The sequence below is a fragment of the Marmota flaviventris genome, chromosome 1 (genome assembly GCF_047511675.1).
Source record: "Marmota flaviventris isolate mMarFla1 chromosome 1, mMarFla1.hap1, whole genome shotgun sequence".
Taxonomy (NCBI): domain Eukaryota; kingdom Metazoa; phylum Chordata; class Mammalia; order Rodentia; family Sciuridae; genus Marmota; species Marmota flaviventris.
Window position 1 is genome coordinate 29,248,812 of NC_092498.1, and position 22,735 is coordinate 29,271,546.

Below are 22,735 nucleotides of genomic sequence, written 5' to 3' on the forward strand. Positions count from 1 at the left end.
CAGGATATTTTAAAAATTCATTTTGCTTAACTAAATGTTTTAACTAGGAATTCTAATCCATTTTTATGTTCATGGTTATTACTGATAAGACATAGTCCTGTCATTTTGTTAATTTTTTTTTTTCTGGTTCTTTTGTACATACCTTTTTCCTCTCATGTTCATTTCTGTGGTATTTCCCATACATAAGATTTAACTATGTTCTTTTTTGCTTTTGTGCATCTGTTCTACTAGTGAGTTTTGTACTTTCATGTTTTCATGGTAGTTACTATTCTTTTTCCTAGTGAACAACTCCCTTAAGCATTTCTTGTAAAGTTGATCTGATAACGATAAACTCACGATCTTCCTGCCTCGACCTTCTATGCACCTGGGATTAGACATGCAGCACTGTGCTTGGCTGCAGTTCATGCTTTAAAGCAGTTTTTAACTCCAGACTGTATTTCATAAATACTACCGTTTTTTTAAAAAAAAATTTGAGTTATAGATGGACAGAATGCCTTCATTTGTTTTTATGTGGTGCTAAGGATTGAACCCATTGCCTTACACATGTAAGGCAAGCACTCTGCCACTGAGTTACAGCCTCTGCCCATGAATTATGTTTTTACTTGTCTTGGAAAGATTTTATTTCTCCTTCATTTCTGAATGATAGCTTTGCTAGGCATAGTATTCTTTGTGTGCATTTTTTTCCTTTCAGATATCTGAATATATATCTCAATTTCTCCTGGCCTATAAGGACTCTGATGAGAAAACTCTTAGTTTAATGAGGATTAACTTGACACTTATGTAACTATATATAACTTGACACTTACCTACAGAATTCTCACTTTGTCTTGGGCTTTTGACAGTTTGACTATAATATTCCTCAAAGAATATCTTTTTTGGTTGAATCTCTTAGGTTTCTTTCTTTAAGTTTCCTAGGCCTGAATTTATGTATTTTTTCCTAAGATTTAGAAAATTTCTGGCTATTTTTGATAGGTTTTCTATGCTGTTCTTTTTATTCTAGAACACCTACAACATGAACATTTGCTTAATGATATCCTGTAAGTCTTCCAGGCTTTCTTTGTGTTTGGGTTATTTCTAAAGATTTATCTTCAAGCTCAGACATTCCTTCTTCTGTTTGGTTTTGTATTTAGCTCTCAAGTATATTTTTACTCAATTTACTGAGTTCTTTAGCTCTAAGACTTTTTCGATTCTTTTTTCATGATCCATATTTAGATCATATTATTTTCCTAATTTTGTTGAATTATTGGCCTATGTTCTCTTCTATTTTGTTGAGTTTCCTTAAATTACTAATTTGAATTCTTTTTTAGGCAATTTGTCAATTTCCTTTTCTTTGGGGTCTGTTGCTAGAGAGCTTTGTGTTCCCTTGGGAGGCATGATGTTATCTTTCTTTTTCATGTTTCTTGTGAACCTATGTTTGCACATCTGTCAGATCATTTGCCTCTACACATTTCATAGGTGGTTTCTGTAGTAGAAAAATTTCTCCTGGAGATGTGTCTTAAGGTACTGGTTGAGAAGGCTACTTTGGCTTTGGTTCCAGGTAGGTGTAGTAGTATAGTAGCTATAACTAACAGTGGTGATGACTGGTATACATTACAGAGAGTGTACCCATCAGTGTATTGGGGGAAGCTCAGATACTTCTCAGGGTCTCGAGAGCTAGCTTGCTCAGGGTGGCTACTAGCTGCCTACTTCCTGAATTGTGGGTATATAGGAGTACCTGGAGGTTTCCCAAGGTCTTAATGGGTTGAACTTCTCAGGACCAAATGCCTAGCTGCTTTCTGGAGTCCTTGGTAGGTAGAGTGGCACAGGGTAAGTGGGTTGCCCAGCTGCTTCCAGAGCTATGGGTAGGTGAGCAGGGTTACCTTGATGGTTCCTGTGGGACTTAGCAGGTCAAACTGATGAGGGTAGGTGAGTGAACAAAGTTCATGCCTTTTATTTTTTTGGGGGGTGGGGTGGGGTGGGGTGGAGGGTACCGGGGATTGAACTTAGAGGCACTTGACCACCGAGCCACATCCCCAGCTCTATTTTGTATTTTATTTGGAGACAGGATCTCCACTGAGTTGTTTAGTGCCCCACTTTTGCTGAATCTGGTTTTGAACTCACAATCTTCCTGCCTCGGCCTCCTATGCCACTGGGATTAGACATGTAGCACTGCGCCTGGCTGAAGTTCATGCTTTTACTCCAGACTGTATTTCAAAAGTACTATTGCTATGATTCAATATCCTAGTACACACACACACACACACACAAAACACAACTCATGTCTTTAGTATTAGTATATCCATATTACCTGGGGTTAAGTGAAAAAAGGTATGAAGAATTCAGTTCAATACCATAAAAGAGAACAAAATGCCCAGTCAGAACCTATGATCATGAACAAGGCATTTTATTTCAACCAAATGTATTAATCATAATTTATACCAAAGTAACTAAAAAATTCTAGTAGAAAATATCCACATAGATTAGGAAATAGGCCAAGCAATTTACAGAATTTAATCAACAACATAATGACAGTCCAATTGAAAGAACTGAAAAAAACATAAGAATCATTTTTAGAAGGAACAATTAGAAATATGTGATGCTTGTATATGTCATACTTGGAAGCAATACTAACACTAATTTTTCAATAAATGTGATAGTCAATTGAAACAAAATGGCTTCTTTTCTGTTCAATTTAACAAGCAAATGAGCTAGGATTATATATAGCCCAGTGGTAAATAATCTGCCTAAAATAAATTAACTCTGAATACAAAGTTCATACCTATTTGTTAAGACATGATTTTTCATGCTAAAAATCTACTCTTGGTTTTATTTCACTAGATGAAGATGTCATCTTGCTTGGTGTTGTGTGCAAAGTCAAGAGTTCCTGGGTATGGCAAAACTCTCCTTTGTGCTAAGAGGGCCACCAACAACCACTTGCCCCATTCTGATCACCATGGACTAAGACATCTGGCTTTGTAGGATAACCACTCTTCAATAGGATTCCAGACTCTTTGCTTAAAAAAATCAGATGTATAACCAAATCCTGAAATACTATATGTCCTCTAGAACCTAGTCTACCTTAAATGATCTTAGATATAAACATGTTAAGAACAAGAACTTTTTTTAGTGAGAATAAACTAGTTAGGTATCTATTGAATTTCCACATAAGGAAAAGGCACTATAGCATTGGGATTAACAATATGTACTATAGGAACCACAATGTCTGAATATTATTTTAGACTTCTCTGTGTCTAATTTTCTTCATTTATAAAATGGGGATGTTAATAAAAATAGCACCTATTATAGAACATGCTTTCTCTCAATTATGTAAATATGGTTCTTACCAGGTAAGTTGAAAAAATATTTATGAACAAAGTAAAGATATTCATATAGTACATTTAAAAAATACATACAGTACATGGTGGGAGAGTACTCAACAAAAAAATGTCTAAAAGGCTCTTTATGGAGTCTATCAACAGGTTGAGAATTTAAAAGAGTTGAGAAGACTATATTATGCAATATTTAAAAGCATTAATAACTATGCCTGGCATATAGTAAGCACTCATAAAGTAAAGAGTCTACATCTACTTAAAAAGGCCAACTGAATCCCCTGAAAGCTAAAATTTGGTTTCAAAAGGGAATTCTACATTCTTAATATATAGTGACTTACGTGGGAGCGCAACAACTGATATGCAAGGAGTAGAATCATCAATACTCTGATCATCCTCAGAGGACAAACAAAGTCTCTTATGTGGAGGTTCAGTACTATCTTCTGAGTCTATTTCATCAGCTTCTAATGGAAGGAAAAGAACAATAAACCAAAAAAAAAAAAAAAAAAAATCTCAAAAACTTCAAACCAATAAAGAAAAAACAAAATCTCCAGCTAGTAGTGATTCTACAATGATTTTCTTACCCATTAGCTTATTTAAACCCAGCTATGCAAACAGGCCTCAAATAACATAATCTTCTCTATGCCTACTGTAGTACTGTTACAAGTATTATGTCTAGGAACTACAAAGACGCCACCTTTTAAACCAACCTGACTTTCAAAACATTTCATGTACAAAGACAAAAGCAAGTTATATAATTAATTCACAAATATTTACTAAAAGCCTACTGTGTTCTAAATGCAAATAGAACAATGAAGGATATCCTGCCTGTCAGGGAACTTGCAGTGCAGTGGAGATGACTAAACCAATAATTTCAAAATAATGTAGAAAGTAATGTAACAATAAAGCTATAAAGTTGGAATGAAGAGCCTTTTTGAGAATACAGAAGAGATTAGACTAGAGGTGAAGGAATGATTCCTAACAGAGTATCTTAAATCTGAAAGCAAGGCAGGGTAAATGATTATTCTTCCTGGCAGTAGGAGCAATATGTGCAATGGTACTGAGGTATGCTATGGAAACAAAAAATAGTTATAACTACTAAAACATAAGTGTATGACATGTGGCAGGACGTGAGGCCAGTAAGAAAGATAACATGATGAAAGGCCTGAGTGCTAAATTAAAGGATTTTACTATATTCTAAACACTGGAAGGTTTAAAAAAATCTTAAGCTACTGAGTATCATGACCAATTTCTTGAGCAGTCTGAAAGATGAATTTGAGGTGGGAGACTGGTTAAAGGCTATTAGAGTTACTTAGATGAGAAAAGAGTATCTGATCTAAGAAAGAGGGACTTGAAATAGAGAAATGGATTTTTAAAATATTATAGCATGAACAAGTCTTCATAACGGAATGAATGTGGGAAATGAGAGAAGGAATGTATTCCTAAGTAATTTATGACCTGGGACACTAAATAAAAAAGAAGCAGGTTTAGGAAGTGTCTGAAAGAACTATTTGGGATGTGTGAAATTTAAGGTGGCTATAGGAAGCACAGATCATTTGAATGGGTTTGTGCTAGTTAAAAACCACAAGTTTGAATAAAGTAACCCAAGAATTTTAAAGAGTAGAAAGAAAACAGAATCCATATTAATAAAGATGAACTTAAACGCAAAATACTGCTGGCACCAAGTGATTGATATTATATATATATATATATATACATATATATATATACACATATATATATACATACATATATATATACATATATATACATACATATATATATACATATATATACATATATATACATACATACATATATATACATATATATACATACATACATATATATACACATATATACATACATACATATATATACATATATATGTGTCTTATAGTTATTCCATCACCATCTTTGGATATTTGATAGATCCCATTTATAAAATAACTATGAGATTGATAAAGTCTAAAATTTACGATAAATTTAAAAACATAAAAGTAAATTTTAAAAATATATGAACTAAGATTAAGCCATGATCCAAAGAGATTAACTCCTTTTCTACCCTGCTAGGCTATACTGTCTGTCTGGGTATTTCTGATAAGGAATTCAGAAATCCCAAGAGTCACAAGTATATGTTCAGCAAGTTCTCCTACCATTCTGAGGGCAATGAAGAATGAGGTTCCCTTCTGTGTCCTGAGTCAATGTCACAGAGTTCACAGTTTCTACTGTTACTGTGTCAGAATCCTCTTCAACTGTGCTCATACTCAAATCTGTACAAGAATAGACTCCACATTAGAATTTTAAAAATTATTTCCAGATAGAAACATGAAGTGGTAACCCCTCCCTCAACCAAATATCCCACGTTTATTTGGGTATTGCCTATAGTGTTCTTTATGTGAAATTATAAATTCAGATTTCAAAAACTGCTATTAATAGTTCATATTCATGAATTAGAATCAGATCATCTGCAAGAATCTGGTTTAATTCGAAAACAAAGCATGTATTTTTAAAAAAGAGTTGTTTTTACTATACCCAATGAATGAGAATCTGTTTGAAATAATCTGTTTCATTTCTTTGGGTCCTAGTGGACTGAGCCCAGGGGTGCTTTATCACTGACCACATCTCCAACCATCCCTGCCCCCCACTTTTTAAGTAGTCTTGCTAAATTGCTGGGATTATAGGTGTGCGCCACTGTGCCCAGCAGGTTGTTTTTATTGGCACCTTGTCATATTAACTTCTGACTGTTTAGTAGAAAATTCATCAAAACTTTTATTCTGATCTACAAATTAGTTTACAAGACACTTCTTATAGGTATTTAGGCTCTCTTATCTAAAAAATAGGAACATTAAATAATAATTCTTGCTGTCTTTTTCATAATATGAAACAAGTAAATATATCCATCATTGTCTTTTCTAATTTTATTCTTGTTCACAGATCAGTCTTAGAAATACAATCTCATGGTTGGTAGGGGTCAATATATTGGATTACAATCTATGGTCTGGTTGAAGTCTTCAGAATCATTTTATACTGTTCAATGGAGCTCCTGTCTCAATATTTAGCTTTGGTCTTGTCCACATACTTTCTGCCAACTGAGAAAGACTTAGCCTTGATGTGTACTCAGTCACTCAATATTTGCTTTTTTGACTTTTACACACAAGATATTAATCCATTCATATATGGTATTTACCATTTTAAGTTAATGTGTTTTCCTTTCACTGGAAATAACATTTACACTGTGAAAATCCAATGGTTCACTGAAATTTTACTATAAAAAGTCATTATTCATCTTACGATTGTATTGATGACATTCTCAAGACAAAGATGAATGAAAATCATGATCTAGATATGACTAAAATTTGCAAACCATGAGGGAAGGACCTTGCAACAAAGGTATTCTTACCTAAACAACGGTTGGATCAGCTATAGCCCTTCCCACAGAATCAAGTTGCCTTCCCTTATCCAGCCGCATCACTTTCATGTTATCCAGATTGTTTCTCCCCCATGTTCTGCAACACTGAAAAATTAACAGCATTACAAAATGAGACTTAATAACTGAACACTAACAGTATTCTAAAATACTCTAACCTCAAGCCTCTGTGATGTCTCAACCAAAAAAGTTAAGACAAAAACAAAATACTTTTTTAAGTAGAACCTTTGGCACTGAGCCTCAAAATGTATTCTCCAATAAAGAAATAACAGAAATGATGAGTTTCTTAACCCAAGCTGTCTCTCATCAAGCAATTAAACATTCTCTGAAAAAACAGGTTTAGCAATGCTAGTGGTTACTGTGGCATCATCTGGTGTGTATATCAACCAACTAATTACCATAAATATTACCAGTAACAATATTTTTTCTTTATGGTGAATTCTTTATAATACCACGATTTTATTTTAAAGCACTAAAAACTACACAACTATCTTCATTCATAAACCATTTTAAGAAGACAGGTGAACTACATCTAGGAATTTGTGGAGAAAAACCCCATCAGACCAGAAAAGGTAAATTACGACTATTCTTAATATAAAATATTATACAATCTGAAATAATCAGTTTTTAATGGTTTCTTTCAATAGGTTTCTCATCTTCATCCGAAAAGGCCAACTAATTAAAAAGACAGGATCTGAGGTTTATGGGGGTTGTTTCAACAAAAATTAAGAATTAAAATTTCCATTTCTCTCAGCATTCTAATTAGAACTTCTCTTCAGAATGGCTGTATTAGAAAATTGTTGTACATAAATTTGCAGTGAAAAGATATAGATTCTGCTAGAGCTCTTTAGAACTCCAGATATTAGATTCCACATTCTTCTCATATCTGAATCCATTAAATTATTTTAAAAAGCTGGTCAATAATACCAATTACAGAAGATAGAGGAACAAAATGTTAAAAAAGGGACAGTTTAAAATCATACATAAACATATGAAAAAAAATCAAAAATTACACATTTTTGTTGTGGTTCCTTCTTATCTCCTGTTTATATGCAAAGACTACAATTTTATATCTTCCTTTAGCGTTCACTCACAATGAAAAATGCTAAGGAAATAATTTCACAGGAATTTTTGTGTAACATTTAAAACTTATGGGCATAAAAAATATGACATTATTTAACAAATCCTCTATCACTGGACATGTATGTTGTTCCCTGTATTTAATTTCCTTAAATCATACCAAAACATTCAATACAATTTACTTAAATAGCATTAGTAACTGAAAACTAATCTATAGATATGATGAAATTTTAGACTTTTTAGTGATACAGCAAACTATTTTCCAAAAAGGTTGTACAAACTTAACGTTCGGTTTAAACTCTACCCTTGGTAACCGTGCCATTTTTATTTAAAAAGAAACTTCAGGGCTAGGAAGGTAGCTCAGTGGTAGAGTGCCCATCTAGCAGACCCATGACATTGGGTTTGATTCCCAGCACCAAAAATTATAGTAAAAACTTCAAAGCAAAACACAACTACTTATTTGACAGGTGCAAAGTCATTACTGCCTGTTATGGTTTAGATGTGGTTCCTCAACCAAGATCCATGTGTTGGGAGCTGGGCGATAGATGGTGTGGAACCTTAAAGAGGTGAAGCCTAGTGTTAAGTCTTCCGTTAAATTGGAAGCAAACCCTCAGGGATAGTGGGAACTCAGTCTCCTGTTTTGTTTGTGGTACTGGGAATTGGATTCAGCACCTTGCACATGCTAAAAAAGTACACTCTACAACCTCAACCCCCTCAGTCTCTGGCTTTTTTTTGTTCTTCCTGCACAGGATTTTGTCACTTGCCATGGGACCCTCACCAGAGCCAGCACCAGGCCTCCAAAACTGAATTATATGTCTTTTTAAAGTAAGTCCGCCTTGGTATTTCATGATTATAACAAAAATTTACATTTTTAATTTCACTGAGATACAGTATGGAGAATGGACAAGGCAATGTTATAAAGATATACTGTCCAAGAGATGACTGTGTGGTTTAGAAAAGTGGCCGCAAAGGGAAGGGGCTGAACAGAGGATACAGGGAAAGGGCCAAAAGAATTTTCTAAATAAAAGACAGAGACTAGGAAAAGAGGGGCTATCTCAAGATAATTCCCAGACTTTTGACTTGAATAGATAACTTTTGAGACACTTAAAATCTAGAGATGTTTTATTATACATTAATTTTTTTAAATATCAGTGTTATTGTTTAAAAAGATTCAAAGCATCCAAAAGAAAATCCTAAATTGATAGTTGGTATATATAAACTAAGCTCAACAGAACAGGATTTTACCTATAAATTGGAGTTAGTGGCATGCTAACTAATATGTGTATGTGGTGCTAGGGACTGAACCCAGGGCTCCATGCATGCTAGGCAAGCACTCTTTTACCACTGAGCTAAATCCACAGCCCACAAACTACTCTTTCAGATTACCAAGAATTTAGAGGTGGCCTAGATCTCATCTCTAGAACACTCTATTATATACATTTCACAGTCAAGAGGAAGACAAGTAGACTGGGAAGCACCAGCTAGTCACAAAGAAAAAACTAATGATGAACTAAAAAGCACGAGAATGTTTTCTTAATGAACATTAGTCAACTATATTGAATTAGATGACAGAGAAATAACTATATGATCTGGCAATATGAATAAAGTCATTTCAGTAGAATAGAAGGGGCAGAGGCCTACTAGAAAACTGAGAAATTGGAAAGTTGGAAAGACCTCTTTCATATGCATTACCTTTGAGGGTGAAAAGGATGAAAGGAGCAAGTGGGGTCAAGAATGTTATTTAGAAGAGTTCTTCCATTAATGTTACGATGTTAAAATGGAGAAATGTTGGTGATACATCAATTTATAATGGTAAGGTAAGAAGTTGAATAATTTAGTGCCTTTATTCAATTTTTTTTTTAATATACATGAAACTATGCTTACTTTCTGGAACCTTCCAGTCTTTGTTTTATCAGGGGTATATACCAGGAAGAATTCCAACTCTATCATAAACTTTTTGGAACACACAAATATAACATCATCAACATATTTTAGCGTTCCCTTCTTATGTTTTAAAGGGCTATACCTTAAGTACCACTTTTACGCTAACTAGCAATGAGAAGACATAATGAAAAAAATTTAAACAGCCATTTTATTCTAACTGGTGAATTCACATTTTAATATATTCCCATCATTTAGTAAATATCTTTAAACAACAATACCCTAATAAATTCAAGAAATAAACACGTTAAGTGTAATAAACATTTATAATGGCATTTTTATGTATCTTCACAACAGGAAAATACAGTTGCTTGTAACAATTTAGAGCTCCTGATAGATAAGATGACCCTGATTTCATAAGAATCCAGGGGTGAACCATAAAAGAGAGGAAAGAGACCAGGGGGAGGCAAAGAGAAAATACTGGGGAATGATAATAGCCAAATTATATTGTTATATTGTGTGCATGTATGAATATGTAACAACAAATCCACCATTATGCACAACTATCACATGCCAATAAAAAATGTGGGGGAGAGGGATTAAGATGACCCTATTTAATATATAAACAACCTGGTAGAACAAAAAGAAAGGGCTATGCATAAAGAAGTTACCATTCCTGGATTTATTAATTTAACACAGAATTCAAAACCAAACAGGGAAAAGTCATGTTTCTTCCTAGTTTTGGGGGCTAGGTAAGGTAAGTAAGGTACTATCAGTGGCAAATCATGAGAAGCAGAGGAGGCACCACTATACACCCTGAATGCCTAGAGCTGATTCTAAAACGGGAGGTGGGATGAAAACTATATGGCATGAAAAACCTTCAGTACAGCAAAATACTCCCATAACGGGGAATTTAGCAAGGTATAGAATATATAACAACTTTATTGAATGAATTTAAAGATTGGCTAAAAGGCATAATTCAAAGACACATTTAGTTTTCACATTTCCTGACCCAATGTAGCATAAGAAAAAATTATCCACATTTCTCTTTTTGAACGCCTTCCAAGTCTTTTATCTATATACCAACTTTAGTTCTTAAAATATCGAGATCTTTTATAATTTTTTAAAATCATTTTCAATTCTAATATTTATTCTCCCACTTTTAATAGATACATAGCATCTAAATTTGTCTAACCATTACATATTAATGAACATTTTAGTTTTCTGAGATTATGCTATTATAAAAATTCCATAATGCTTACACCATATCTGTTATTGTATATAAGTAATGCCTTAGGAAATATTTGAGGATTTGCATAGTAACATATAACAATTCAAAGAAAATACATTTACAATTTTTTTTACTCTGAAAGAATACAACTTTACTAAATACAAAAATCTTCATGGCAGATAAAACATAAGAATTCCTACATCCTGAAAATACATAGAGGGATGTCAGAAAACAGACAAAGCCAAAAAATAACATCTTCCTAAGCATCAGTTTTATTCCCCAATAGGAACAGAACCTTCACTAAGGCAGAATGCTTGGACTATAATTGCTGACCCCTAAAACTGGTTCCTTTGTATACCTTGTGGGAAAGTTTGAGAAGATTTTTAAATCAATGAAAGCATAACAAATTAAGGTACCTAATGTTCAGCATGGTTTGGTTTTATTTTTATGGCACTGAGTATTGAATCCAGGGGTGTTTTTTCATGCAGCTACATCCCCAGACCTTTTAATTTATTTTGAGACAGGATCTTGCCAAGTCACCCAGGCTGGCCTCAAATTTTTAATCTTTCTGCCTCAGTCTCCCAAGCTGCTGGGATTACAAGTGTGAGCCTCCATGCCCAGCAAGACTTGGGTTTTAAGAAGATAAAAATATGACAATACACAGTAATGCATCAATAGACTTGTTAATAAAATTTAAATCGCTTAAAATGTTGATTCAATTATCAACTATTGAAAAAATGTCATTGTTATTCAAAAAAATGGAATTATTTGGTAATATGGGTCATATCTTGGTATAAGACTCATATCAGGCTTGGCAGTTTTAATTAAGGAGTTTCTTTTTCATCCAGCTCATAATTGAAGAGATTACAGTGTGTGTTTGTAAGATTTCATCCTTTCAAAACTGAGCACTTTTTATACAGGTTACCATCAGAAGCTCTTTAATGGGAACCACAAATTATCACCACATACCCCTGATTTAAAAAGCATACTTCCTTACAAAAATACACATAGGCAATTATAACAAAACAAAAATCCATTTCTTTTGTTACATAACAATGGTTAGTAAGTGAATAATTAGTTTTCACTACTGGTGCTTGGAAGAATGACCTGACAACAGTGTACATAATCAAATGACATTTTAAAATATGACATTAAGAAAAAGAAAACTGGTCATCAAGAGTTCTCCAGTGTGCTTTTTCCTGACAACTCCTTTCTGTTTTTCACACACAGAATGGGCTATCTTTCCACAAACTTGAAAAAACATGAAAAATAGATTTGTCCTTTTATTTAAACTTTATCATCATTTACTTCTAGGGAGTCATAATCTCTTCACAAAAACACCTTCAAAAACAAAGAAATGACATGAAAGCAAACAAATGTACATACATCTTATATAACTATCTGTATTTTCCAAGTAACCCTTGGCAGTAGGTTTAACACTTTTTCCTATTATATCATTCAAGAGGTAGAAAAAGTTTTTGGAGTTTAAATTACAAAACACTTAAATGTACCAATTACCAGGGAATCTTTTTTATACAGAACACAGTGCTGAAAATTATAGTGATAAGAAAAAAAATGGAGCATTAAAAAGGAACACTTCATTTTGAGAATACAGTATTTTACAACTCTGTATTAATAGGCAGCCTCTATATGATATAAATAAGTGGAATGAATCCTTCCTAAATGTTGTTGCTGTTCTAAAGTTTCTACGTTTTTGCAACAGAGAGATGTGTGTTGAATACTAGTGATCTAGGTCCTCCACACTTCAAAAAACACTGCTAATCTCCCTCAATATTTTAACATTTATGTGCCAAGCTGTAAGTTCTTAGAGACACTTGTTTCTTCTATTCATCCTCACAGATGTTAATTTTAAACTAATGTACTTAATGGAGTATGACAAAAGCAACTGTTCAAAATAAAGAGATGTTATTTTCAGGACATATAAATTTATTATACAGTCAATAAACAGTAGGGTCTATAGTCAATGGGGGAGATAAGTGAGTCTAATAGAAAGATAAGCATTATGTGGGGGGAAGATAAGGGAAGTTTGTTGTTAATTTAATGACTACCTAACTTTATAAATACACGAATCTCCCTCCCCTTTAAAAGCACCTTTGAGGTGGAATGAGATAAACTTTATCTAGCTGGAAAAACAAAAACACAACAGTACCTAAGAAAAAGTGGGGGTGTTACAACACTAAAGAGCATACATACCTACTTTTTTTTTGGTTCCAGGGATTGAATTCAGGGACACTTAATTACTGAGCTGCATCCCCATCCCTTTTTATATTTTAAAAAAGAGTCTAGCTAAATTGTTGAGGCTGGCTTTGAACTCCCAATCCTCATGCCTCAGCATCCTGAACCACTAGGATTATGGTCCTGCACCTACTTTAAATGTTTCTCTCAGCAACCATTTCCCAGCCATGCTCTATTTTCAAAGCTCAATTCCTAAATCCAAAACTACAATTTCTTTCCTTCAAAACTTCTAAAGCCTTAACACCCAAAGAAAAATGTTAATATAGCATGAATATGTATACACAATAGTATACTTATTCCTGTAACTGCTAGAAGTATGAATGCCCAGTACTTACTCTTAAATGTTGACAAAGAAAGGGCCACAGTATTTTGGCTCCACCATCTAAATCAACTGTAATATTAATCCCAAAAGCATTTTTGGGGTGAGCCTATCAACTGATGTAGTGAAATAAAAATTATGTTGTTTGGTAGCACACAGAAACCTGATACTAATAAGTTAAAATTAGAGATAAAACCATCACAAATCATATAACGTACTGTTCTTCATAACTTGTAAGTATTTTTCCCCAGATAGGATCAAACTATTTTTTGTATTTTGTGAATGGAAAGATGTTTATTCTTTATTCTCTCACCAGACTGGTATTTCTCAGCATGATAATCTTTATATAAAGGAATGTAATTTTAACCTTTTAGTTTTTGGAGTCCTTTTTTTCTTTTTTGCAGTGCTGGAGACTGCACTTCACTTCTAAGCTACATCCCCAGTCCCACAGCTGGAATCTTTAAACGTTAACATAGAGAGTGGTAAATTACTCAAATTATCTTAAAAAAGCAAGATGCAAAAATCTTCAAAAAGTTATTTGAAGTAAATTTAAACCAGCTTAAAAAATGTGAATAGAAAAATATGAAAATCCGCAACTGAGAAAGAAAAATGGATTTTCTGTTTGTGAAAACTTCAACATAGTTTATTTTCTTTCTTGAACTAGCGCTTAAAAGGTACAAATGGGGGGCTGGGGTTGTAGCTCAGCGGGAGAGCACTTGCTTAGTATTTGTGAGGCACTGGGTTCGATTCTCAGCACCACATAAAAATTAATTAATAAACGTCATCAACAACTAAAAATTACTTTTTAAAAAAGCTACAAATGCTTGCTGTACACAAATTAAAATATAGGTGTAGTTAATTTAAAAAGTCCATAGTGACATTTTAAGATTAAGACATTAGAAAGTACTAGTCCAGGACATGAATTTTTTTCAGATGTCCCAACGAGCAGCGTCGCCGACAGTCAGAAAGGAGGTACACAAAGATGAATCAAGACACGAGAAAGGCAAACAAACAAATTCAATCAGAAAAAGGGAGTAGTTCTGATGGACACATTTCATAGAATTATCACTGTTATCTTTATCCTCACCGAATATTTTTATTATAAAAACATGTTGAATCATTCAACTGCATAGGACGGCACTTAGACACTTCTCTCAAATCTACCCGAGACTAGGCTAAAATACTCTACATATGTCCCCGAAGAGATTCTCAAAACAAAGTCCATTTCGGGGGACAAAAAAAAATTTTAAACCAAATTTTAAGCTTCCTCGGAACTCCGCACTCTACAGTTACTCCCTTGCAGACGCATTTTCTAGGCTCGGTTAGGACACTCCCCACACCAAGCCCAGGTCCCTCCTCCTCTAAAGACACTCTCGAACTGACAGAAATGGTTTGGCCGGACACCCCGATGCTTTCTGCTTGGCGCCGTGAACCGCTGAGAAAGACTGAACACAAAAAAGATGAGGAAAGAGTCTACGACGCAAATAAGGTTAAGGAAAAAAAGGGGTTGGGGGGTTGGGGCAAGACCCGCCCCCACTCAACCCCACCCAAGCCCACCTCTTCTTCGTGGGACTACACCACCAAACTAGAAACAGTAACAAAAAATAATACCAAAAAAGGAACACCACGAGAAAACAAGTAGTGTTTCCTTACTGGCCCCACTCCCTGGCCCAATTCTCTACCAAAGCTCCCGGCCCACCCCACCCCCAGGGGTCCCGGCGCCATTTAGCTCCTCCGAAGCCGCCGCCATTTTCCGCCCCCGCCGGATCGCTGTGGTGCCGCGGCGGCCGCTCGCTCCTCTATTCTGCAGCTCGAGCCACCACAGCCGGCCCAGCCCTGAGAAGGAGGCCCTGGCCTGAGCGTGCGGGGACGGCAGCTTCAGCTTCTCGAAGGCCCGGCTCTGACCCCGCCCGCTGTGCCCAGGCGCCGGCAGCTTGCGCTGGTCAGAGAGAGCTAGCGGGTAGCCAGGGGGCCGGACAGGCTCCACTGGGCGGAGCGGCCCTGGCGGCGGTTGGGACCTGAAGGTTCCATCGCACTTACTTCCTGTTTTGGGTCCGGGCACTTTGGAAGAACCAGGATGGAGGCTCCAAAAAATACCAGGATGGAGGAAGCAGCCACGGGCGAGAGTGGCTGCAGCTGGAGTGAGCGAACGCAACGAGCCACCGGAAACGGAGCTGCGGCCGCGCCCCGCCCCCAGTCTCCCAAACCCTCCCCCTCCCGCCCTTCTCTCCCGCGGGGCGGCGCCGCGCTCCAGGAGCTAGCGTCACTTCCGGCTAAATCAGAGCGCGAAAAAAGACTCCAGGTTATTCGGGATTGTTTCTATGCGGGTCAGTGGGGTCTCTGTTGTCGGCCCTTCGTCTTCTCTCTTCAGGCTAGGAAAGCTTGGCGCAACCGTGGTTTCTGGCTCTGGAGATACTTAGGCTCTGCGGTACGAGTTTCTTAGTTCCGCGAGCATCGGAGCCTTGGGAGCCTCTACGTGGAGCGGATTGAAGTACGGAAGAAAACCGAGTGTGTATCTAGTCCGTCGTGCTTGGTCAGCCTTGCTAAAGTGCTTAAAATGTGTTATCTGCTTGGGCGGTTGATGCAGTTCTTGGAGACTGTGATCTCGCTGTTTTATACTAGGAAGAAGCTACTGTGTTGTGCACCGCCCTTTTAAAGTTTAGTACAGGTTTTGAACATTGGTCACTCTTCGATTATCTAAGGAGCTTTTAGAAACGACCTATACTCAGATCCCGCCCCCAGACCAATTTTTCAGAATCTTTAGTTTTTAAAGGGTTATAATGCCCTCAGTCTGATGCGTATTACAGGCCCTTTTTAAAATTTTAATCACATTTTACTTGTTTATGAAACTAGTTACACTCTGATTTCTTTACTGGAATGAAAGAAATTTTTAAAAGACGACTAATAGTCTTATATCTATCGACTATGGAGATTCACACTACTTTGTGTGAGATTGTAGTCAATATCAGTTATAAGTAAATAATTAGTGACTTCTTTTTCTGTATCATTTTAGCAGTTTCAATTGTTTGTGCAATCCGGATTTCCTTTGTATAGGAAGGGTAGTTGGAAGACTGTGACACTAATTCATCAAAGAAACTTTGGGAAAAAAAATAAGCAAACCACAATGAAATGAATTTAGAAAAATAAACATTTGCTTAGGTTTTCAGCATCAGTAGTTAGTATTACTGTAACATTCTTTGGGGGTAACTTTCTAGCAAATGTATTTTACAAAAACTAATAAGGATGTAAACTATTGAGATAACAGCACATGCCTGTAAGGATGGTTAAAAGCCAAAATATTGACAACAACAAATACTGGAAAGGTTGTGAGAAAACAAACTGATTCACTACTGATGTGAATGCAAATTGGTACAGCTACTTTAGAAGGCATTTAGCAATTTTTTTTTTTTTTTTTTACAAATTTAAACATTATTATGGTATGGAACTGCAGTGGCTCCTTGTTATTGACACAAATAAGTTGAAAACTTGAGTCCACACAAAAACTTGTGTGCTATGCTTACAGCAGCTTTATTCATGATTGCCAAAACTTGTAAGCAGACAAGATGTCCTTCAATAAGTGAATAGATAAACTGTGGTATATCCCAGATAATGGAACATTTTTCAGCAGTTAAAAGAAATGAGCTGTCCAGCCTTGAAAGACATGTAGAAAATTCAACTGCATATTACCAAGTGAAAGAAGGCAAGCTGAAAAAACTATGTACTATATGATTATAACTTTATGGCATTTGGAAAGGGCAAAGCTATGGAGACAGTAAGATTAGTGGTTACCAGGGGTTAGAGCAGGGACTATCAGAGCACAAGATTTTTAGGACAGCAAAAACTATTCTATAGGGAACTATGATAATAGATGTATGACAGTATCCATTTATCAAAATCCATAAAAATAGGTATTACCAAGAATGACTCCTTGTGTTCCATTTTGCTATGAACCTAAAACTACTCTTTTAAAAAATGAAGTATACTTTTAAAAAGATAGGCAAGGGCTAAATAAGCCTTTGGATTTGAATATTGTACAACATTCTTCGCTTATGTGTCAGTTGAATGCTTAAATGTATTCAACTCACTTAATGGTCACAGGTGCCAAATGTGTCACTACAGTTATTACAAATGAGTCCTAATTTACACAGGAACCAAAGATAAGTGAGGGCATGTGTCCAAAGGCACACAGCAAGCGATAGAGAATTGTCTCATCTCAGCGCCATAGTCTATTCTCTGAACTACCCTGCTTTAGCTCACAAAATATGCTTTGGCAAGAGTCTTCTCAAGATTACAACCAGCCTCCAGATTGTTTATTCAACTGAAGGATGGACATGTTTAACCAATCTTAAAAAAATAAATGTCAGAAGCAGCATTTTATTGTGTTGGCAACTAGTACCCAATTTCTGGTACCTTCTGCATCCTGTTGGAGCTGTGACACATCATTTCACTTTTTTAATGAGTACATAGTAATGTTTAAGTAAAACTGTGAGGCAGGATAGAATTGTAGTATAGGTAATGGAGTTAGATCTGAGTGTGAATTTGTCTCCATTGCTTAACAGTGAGTATGTTACTTAAGATTTACCTTCAAAGCCTGACATAGTAAACATAAAAAAATGAGACCAAAATTCCTAAGCCAGAAAAACAGTTAAACTACCCAAACACCAGTTTTTATGAAATAATGATTATGCAGAATGGTTGACACATTTATGAGAAGGTGGTTCCTAATTAGCAATGTTTTTTTGAAACAGCTATATAGGATTCTTTTCACTGAGGCATAAAGTTGTGAAATCTAAATTATAGTCTGGCTGCTCATTCTGCAAAAGCTTAGGCAAGCCTATATCCTGCTGTTAAAATGCCCTTAAAAGGTCTTATGTGTTCTTATAATGAAATTCTCTCTTTCTGGTTGAGTTTCTTTCTAAATTACCTTTTCGCAAGGTCTGATGGGAAAAGGTAAAAGACAGGTATATTTTAATATTTGCTTAATGCAAAATTGTATGGGAAAAATAAGAGGTGTGGAGATCAGTTGTGTAGCAGATATCAATGGGTGTCTTCCTGTTCAATTCTTTCACTGTCTACCTAGAGGTAGCTTCAGATCCCACTGGTTAAATGATTACCCCTCCCACACTTGAGATGCCAGTTGCAAGCCCCAGTTTCATTTACTTCTGCTTCTGACCAGTTGGCAACAAATCAGGATTCCTACAACCTTCTTGGGTTCAATTAATTTGGTTGTATAGCACAAAAAAACTCAGGGAAATATTTACTTATGTTTATTGATTTATTATGAGGGATATTACAAAGGACACAGCTAAAGAAATGCATGGAGTTATGGAGGAAGGGGCTGTGGAGCTTCCATGAACTCTCCAGATGTGCTACTGTTCAGAAACTTGCATGTGTTTGGCTATCCAGGGACTCTCTGAACTCTGTCCTGGGTTTTCATTGCAGAGACATCATTGCGTAGTTGTGATTTAAGCGTGGACAACCATTTTGAAATGTGATAGGACAAAGGAGATGTGATCTAATATTAATAGAGTGGGGAAACCCAACAAGGCTTTGCTGTTTAGGTTCTTCTTGACCTTTGTGCAGCATTCCTTCCTCCCGGGTAGGGGCAGGATTCCCTCTAAAATAGGGGTCTTACTATCTACTATTAGATAAGATAGGTCAGAGAATTTCTTTATGGCCAGTTCCAAGACAGGAAGAATTAGAGTTAAGTTTCTATGACCCACCTTAGGAAAGAGGAATACTAGCTTCTATGGTATGCCTTGGGGAGGGAAACATGAGCTAGGAACCATAGATGAAAACCAAATATATATATATATAACATAATGTCGATAATTTCAAAAATCTATTATCCTAATCTATCTATTATCCTAATAACACCTCTATACTTTTAACTTGAATAATCAATGTATGGACTATTCTGTAATACAAATTTGAATCCTAGAACATCTTTCTGCAGTTATATCTACCTCATTTGTTTAATCAATGTGTACCTAGAGAATACATGAGATTTTAAATATTATCCTAGGATTAACCTAATTAGAAATGTTTTGTGGAAAAGCCATGAGGAATATTTCTATTGCAAACAGAAGCTATTGTATTTTAAAAGTATTTACAGCACAGTAGTGGTATTTGCTGCATTTGTCAGATGTGATAACCTCTATTAGACTCCAGAATTTTTATAATACTTTCATGAAGCCAATCAGTGATTAAATATTGATGAATCTTTTTTTCTTTTATGAAAGTGTTTTCAAATACTGAGAAGCATGTTCTGCTGTTTCATGATTATGTCATGTGCTGGATGGTGTGGTTCAGAAAAATATATATATTTTCAAAGTAAAAGCAAAATACAATCACTGAGCAATTCTCTTGAGGATCAGAAGGTCCTCAAGAACTTCTAGAGAGTTGATGGGGATTTGTATGCTAACAGAAGAATGAACAAACTGTCCTAGTTAGTTCCATACACCACGATCTTGTAGGTAGAGTCCTGTCTCGGATTCTTCTGTGGGCTTTCCTCCAGACCTTATGACACTTCGTTTCATAACTTTTTTCCCCCACACTTCATTTTGTGCTTGAGTCTCATTTTCACTGCCCTTTTAATTTGTGAGCCTGGTTGCCATCTTCACTTTTTAACAGTAGATCTTTACTGAGACCTATTAATGAGCCCTTAGCAAAAACAGATTCCTCTTTTCTGTTAGGGAATGGAGATCTAAGATTTCAGATACTCTCATCCAAGTATATAAAAGTTTGGGTGCTCTGAAAGTAAACTTTACATAGACAATTCAGAACAAGGCTTGTTTAAACAGAGACTAGAAAGATGAGAAAAAAAATCACCATAGTAGAGTGTGGGATGCGGGAAGGGATTTGTCTAGTAGTCTGATAAAGAGTATATTTGTAGAAAGCAACTGGCCCATATAGTATTTATAAAATGATGACAACACAGCACTGGCAAGTGGTAGTCCCTTGTAGATATTAACTGAATTTTTTAATGTTTATTTTATTATGATAGGGACATTGAACATAAGATCAACACTTTTTCTAAATTCTTAAGAGTACAGTACACTAGTGTTGTCCATAGGTACAATGTTGTACAGTAGATCTCTAGAGTTTATTCATCTTGTTTGAAATGTTATGCCTGTTGATAAGTAGATCTTCATTTCCTCTTCCTCTCAACCCATAGTGACCACCATTCTTTTTTAATTCTATGAATTTGACTATTTTTAATACCTCATTTAAGTAGAATCATGTGGTATCTTTCTGTAGCTGACATTTCATTTTATTCCATGTCCTCAAGGTTCATCCATACCTTACATTATAGTAGCATATTCAATGCATTTTGTACAAAATCTTTTTTGGGTTAACATATCAACTTACAAAATTACTGGCAAATGCCCATATGTTTGTTCATAATCACCAACTTGAAGGATGAAGACAATATAAATCAAATCACTTGATAATATTAGATTAAGCTAACTTGCAAAATTAGGAAAGATAGCCAATATCCATTGCTTTTGCTTAAGTCAGCCACTTTGAGTAGTATCTGGTAAATAAGACATGCTCATAAGGTGTTAGATATTATTTGTTTTTTCACAACAAAGAATTAATAACAGGACAAGAAAACTTTGGGGTGTGTGTGTGTGTGTGTGTGTGTGTGTGTGTGTATGTGTGTGTTTTGTAGGATTTGATAGGAGAACAATTCTATTTCAGAGGCTTGGGATATCAAAAATATATTTAATGCATTGACATATTAAAATAACAACACAGTCTATCTCTAGATATATTTTTAACTTAAGAAGCATTTTAAAACATTACCCAGTGGATATGAAAGGGACATTTTAGGTTCTGTTTCTAAAAGTTTTTGTTTCTTCTTCTTGGACATTACCCCCGCTTTCATATTTCTGGGCAGTGTTTTGTGTAGTAAAATCCCCTTCTACTGGTGTTCCTTGGATACTCTTAAAATACATGCAGCAGATACGCATAAATACATGCAAACTAAAAGTCTTTCTTGACCTGAAGTTGTAAGAGTTAACATCAAAACCCAGCAGAAAACACTGTTCAGCAGATAACTCCTCCCCTCAAACTACTTGAAATATCAACTCAATCTTTTGATACCTAATTTAAGAATATTTACATTATATTTAATATAACTATCAAATTAAATTCTAAAGTATAATACTTTTGTTATAAAGAATGCATTTTAAGTAAGCAGGCCTTCTGAAAGCATGTAATATATAATATTTAACTTAACGGAATTAGGATTAACAGGATTAGGAAGGCAGAGTTTCTTTTTCTTTTTTTTTTTATATATTTCTTTTTATTTATTTATTTATTTGTTTGTTTATTTTTGGTATTGTTGATTGAACTCAGGGGCACTCAACAACTGAGCCACATCCCCAGTCCTATTTTGTATTTTATTTAGAGACAGGGTCTCACTAAGTTGCTTAGTGCCTCACTTTAGTTGAGTCTGGCTTTGAACTTGTGATCCTCCTGCCTCAACCTCTGGAGTTACTGGCATTAAAGGCATACAACACCGCACCTAGCAGGAAGGCAGAGTTTCTGTAGGACGTCTGTTTAGATTTGGGCATAACATTATTATATATAATCATAGTTTATAATTGTAGCCATTGTAGTAGTGTTATATCTACTTTAGCAAAAGCTAGGGTAAGGAAGCTATGTAATTTAAACAGAGAACCACTGGTGTTTTGTCTGTTTCTATGTTTTTTACCCAAGGTTTATATTTATGCTGAACTTTGGTCTGTGTTGGTTTAACCTGTTGTGGAAAGATATTAGGTTATCACAGTCTTTGAAATAAATTGAAATTCCTTTCTCTATTTTTATTTAACAGGAGTCCATTTTCATATGATGTTGTAGTTTTTCTTTTCTTCCCTTTGTTAAAGAGCCATCTGCCATGGAATCGTTCTCTACAGAGAAAACTCTTGATCTTGAACTAGTCCTAAATTTTCTCAAGAATCTCTTTTGAAAAAAATTCAAGCTTCCTTACATTTTGGCCAACTGCAGGAGATCTATGTAACACAACACTGTTTAATACACAGTGTTATAATTAACAATGTTATTTGAAGGTGTCATGGTAAATAGTTTATAAGCTTTCTCCTGCAATGGGAAAAACATTGAAAATAATCTGAAGATTTTTACTGTTAGGATTTTCCTACTTCTCTCTTCAGCACCACAACATTTTGATTGAATAATTAAGAATCTCAAAATCATATTTTCCA

The 22,735-nt window shown here is 35.3% G+C and overlaps 2 protein-coding genes and 1 long non-coding RNA gene across 5 annotated transcripts in view; 2 read left to right on the forward strand and 1 right to left on the reverse strand.

The window, feature by feature from the left end:
• The window catches only part of Tmem243 (transmembrane protein 243), a 53,638-nt gene extending 50,351 nt beyond the window's left edge, over positions 1-3,287 (forward strand). The window contains exon 5 of the mRNA XM_027956097.3: positions 2,818-3,287. Within this exon, the coding sequence (XP_027811898.1) occupies positions 2,818-2,958 (141 nt within the window). The 3' untranslated portion in view covers positions 2,959-3,287. The remainder of the gene's footprint in view (positions 1-2,817) is intronic.
• The window catches only part of Dmtf1 (cyclin D binding myb like transcription factor 1), a 35,800-nt gene extending 28,060 nt beyond the window's left edge, over positions 1-7,740 (reverse strand). The window contains exons 1-3 of one of the 2 annotated variants that reach the window (XM_027956096.2): positions 6,712-7,740; positions 5,465-5,581; positions 3,650-3,772 (exon numbers count right to left, since the gene is read on the reverse strand). In XM_027956096.2, coding sequence (XP_027811897.1) covers positions 3,650-3,772; positions 5,465-5,573 — 232 coding nt within the window. In that variant the 5' untranslated portion in view covers positions 5,574-5,581; positions 6,712-7,740. Of the gene's footprint in view, positions 1-3,649; positions 3,773-5,464; positions 5,582-6,711 lie in introns of those variants that run through there. The other variant, XM_071612166.1, reaches the window with a different exon arrangement.
• Positions 7,225-22,735, forward strand: part of LOC139705755 (uncharacterized) — a 31,918-nt gene continuing 16,407 nt past the window's right edge. For both annotated transcript variants that reach the window (XR_011707564.1, XR_011707565.1), the window contains exons 1-2: positions 7,225-7,310; positions 8,568-8,643. This is a non-coding gene — a long non-coding RNA (uncharacterized lncRNA). The remainder of the gene's footprint in view (positions 7,311-8,567; positions 8,644-22,735) is intronic.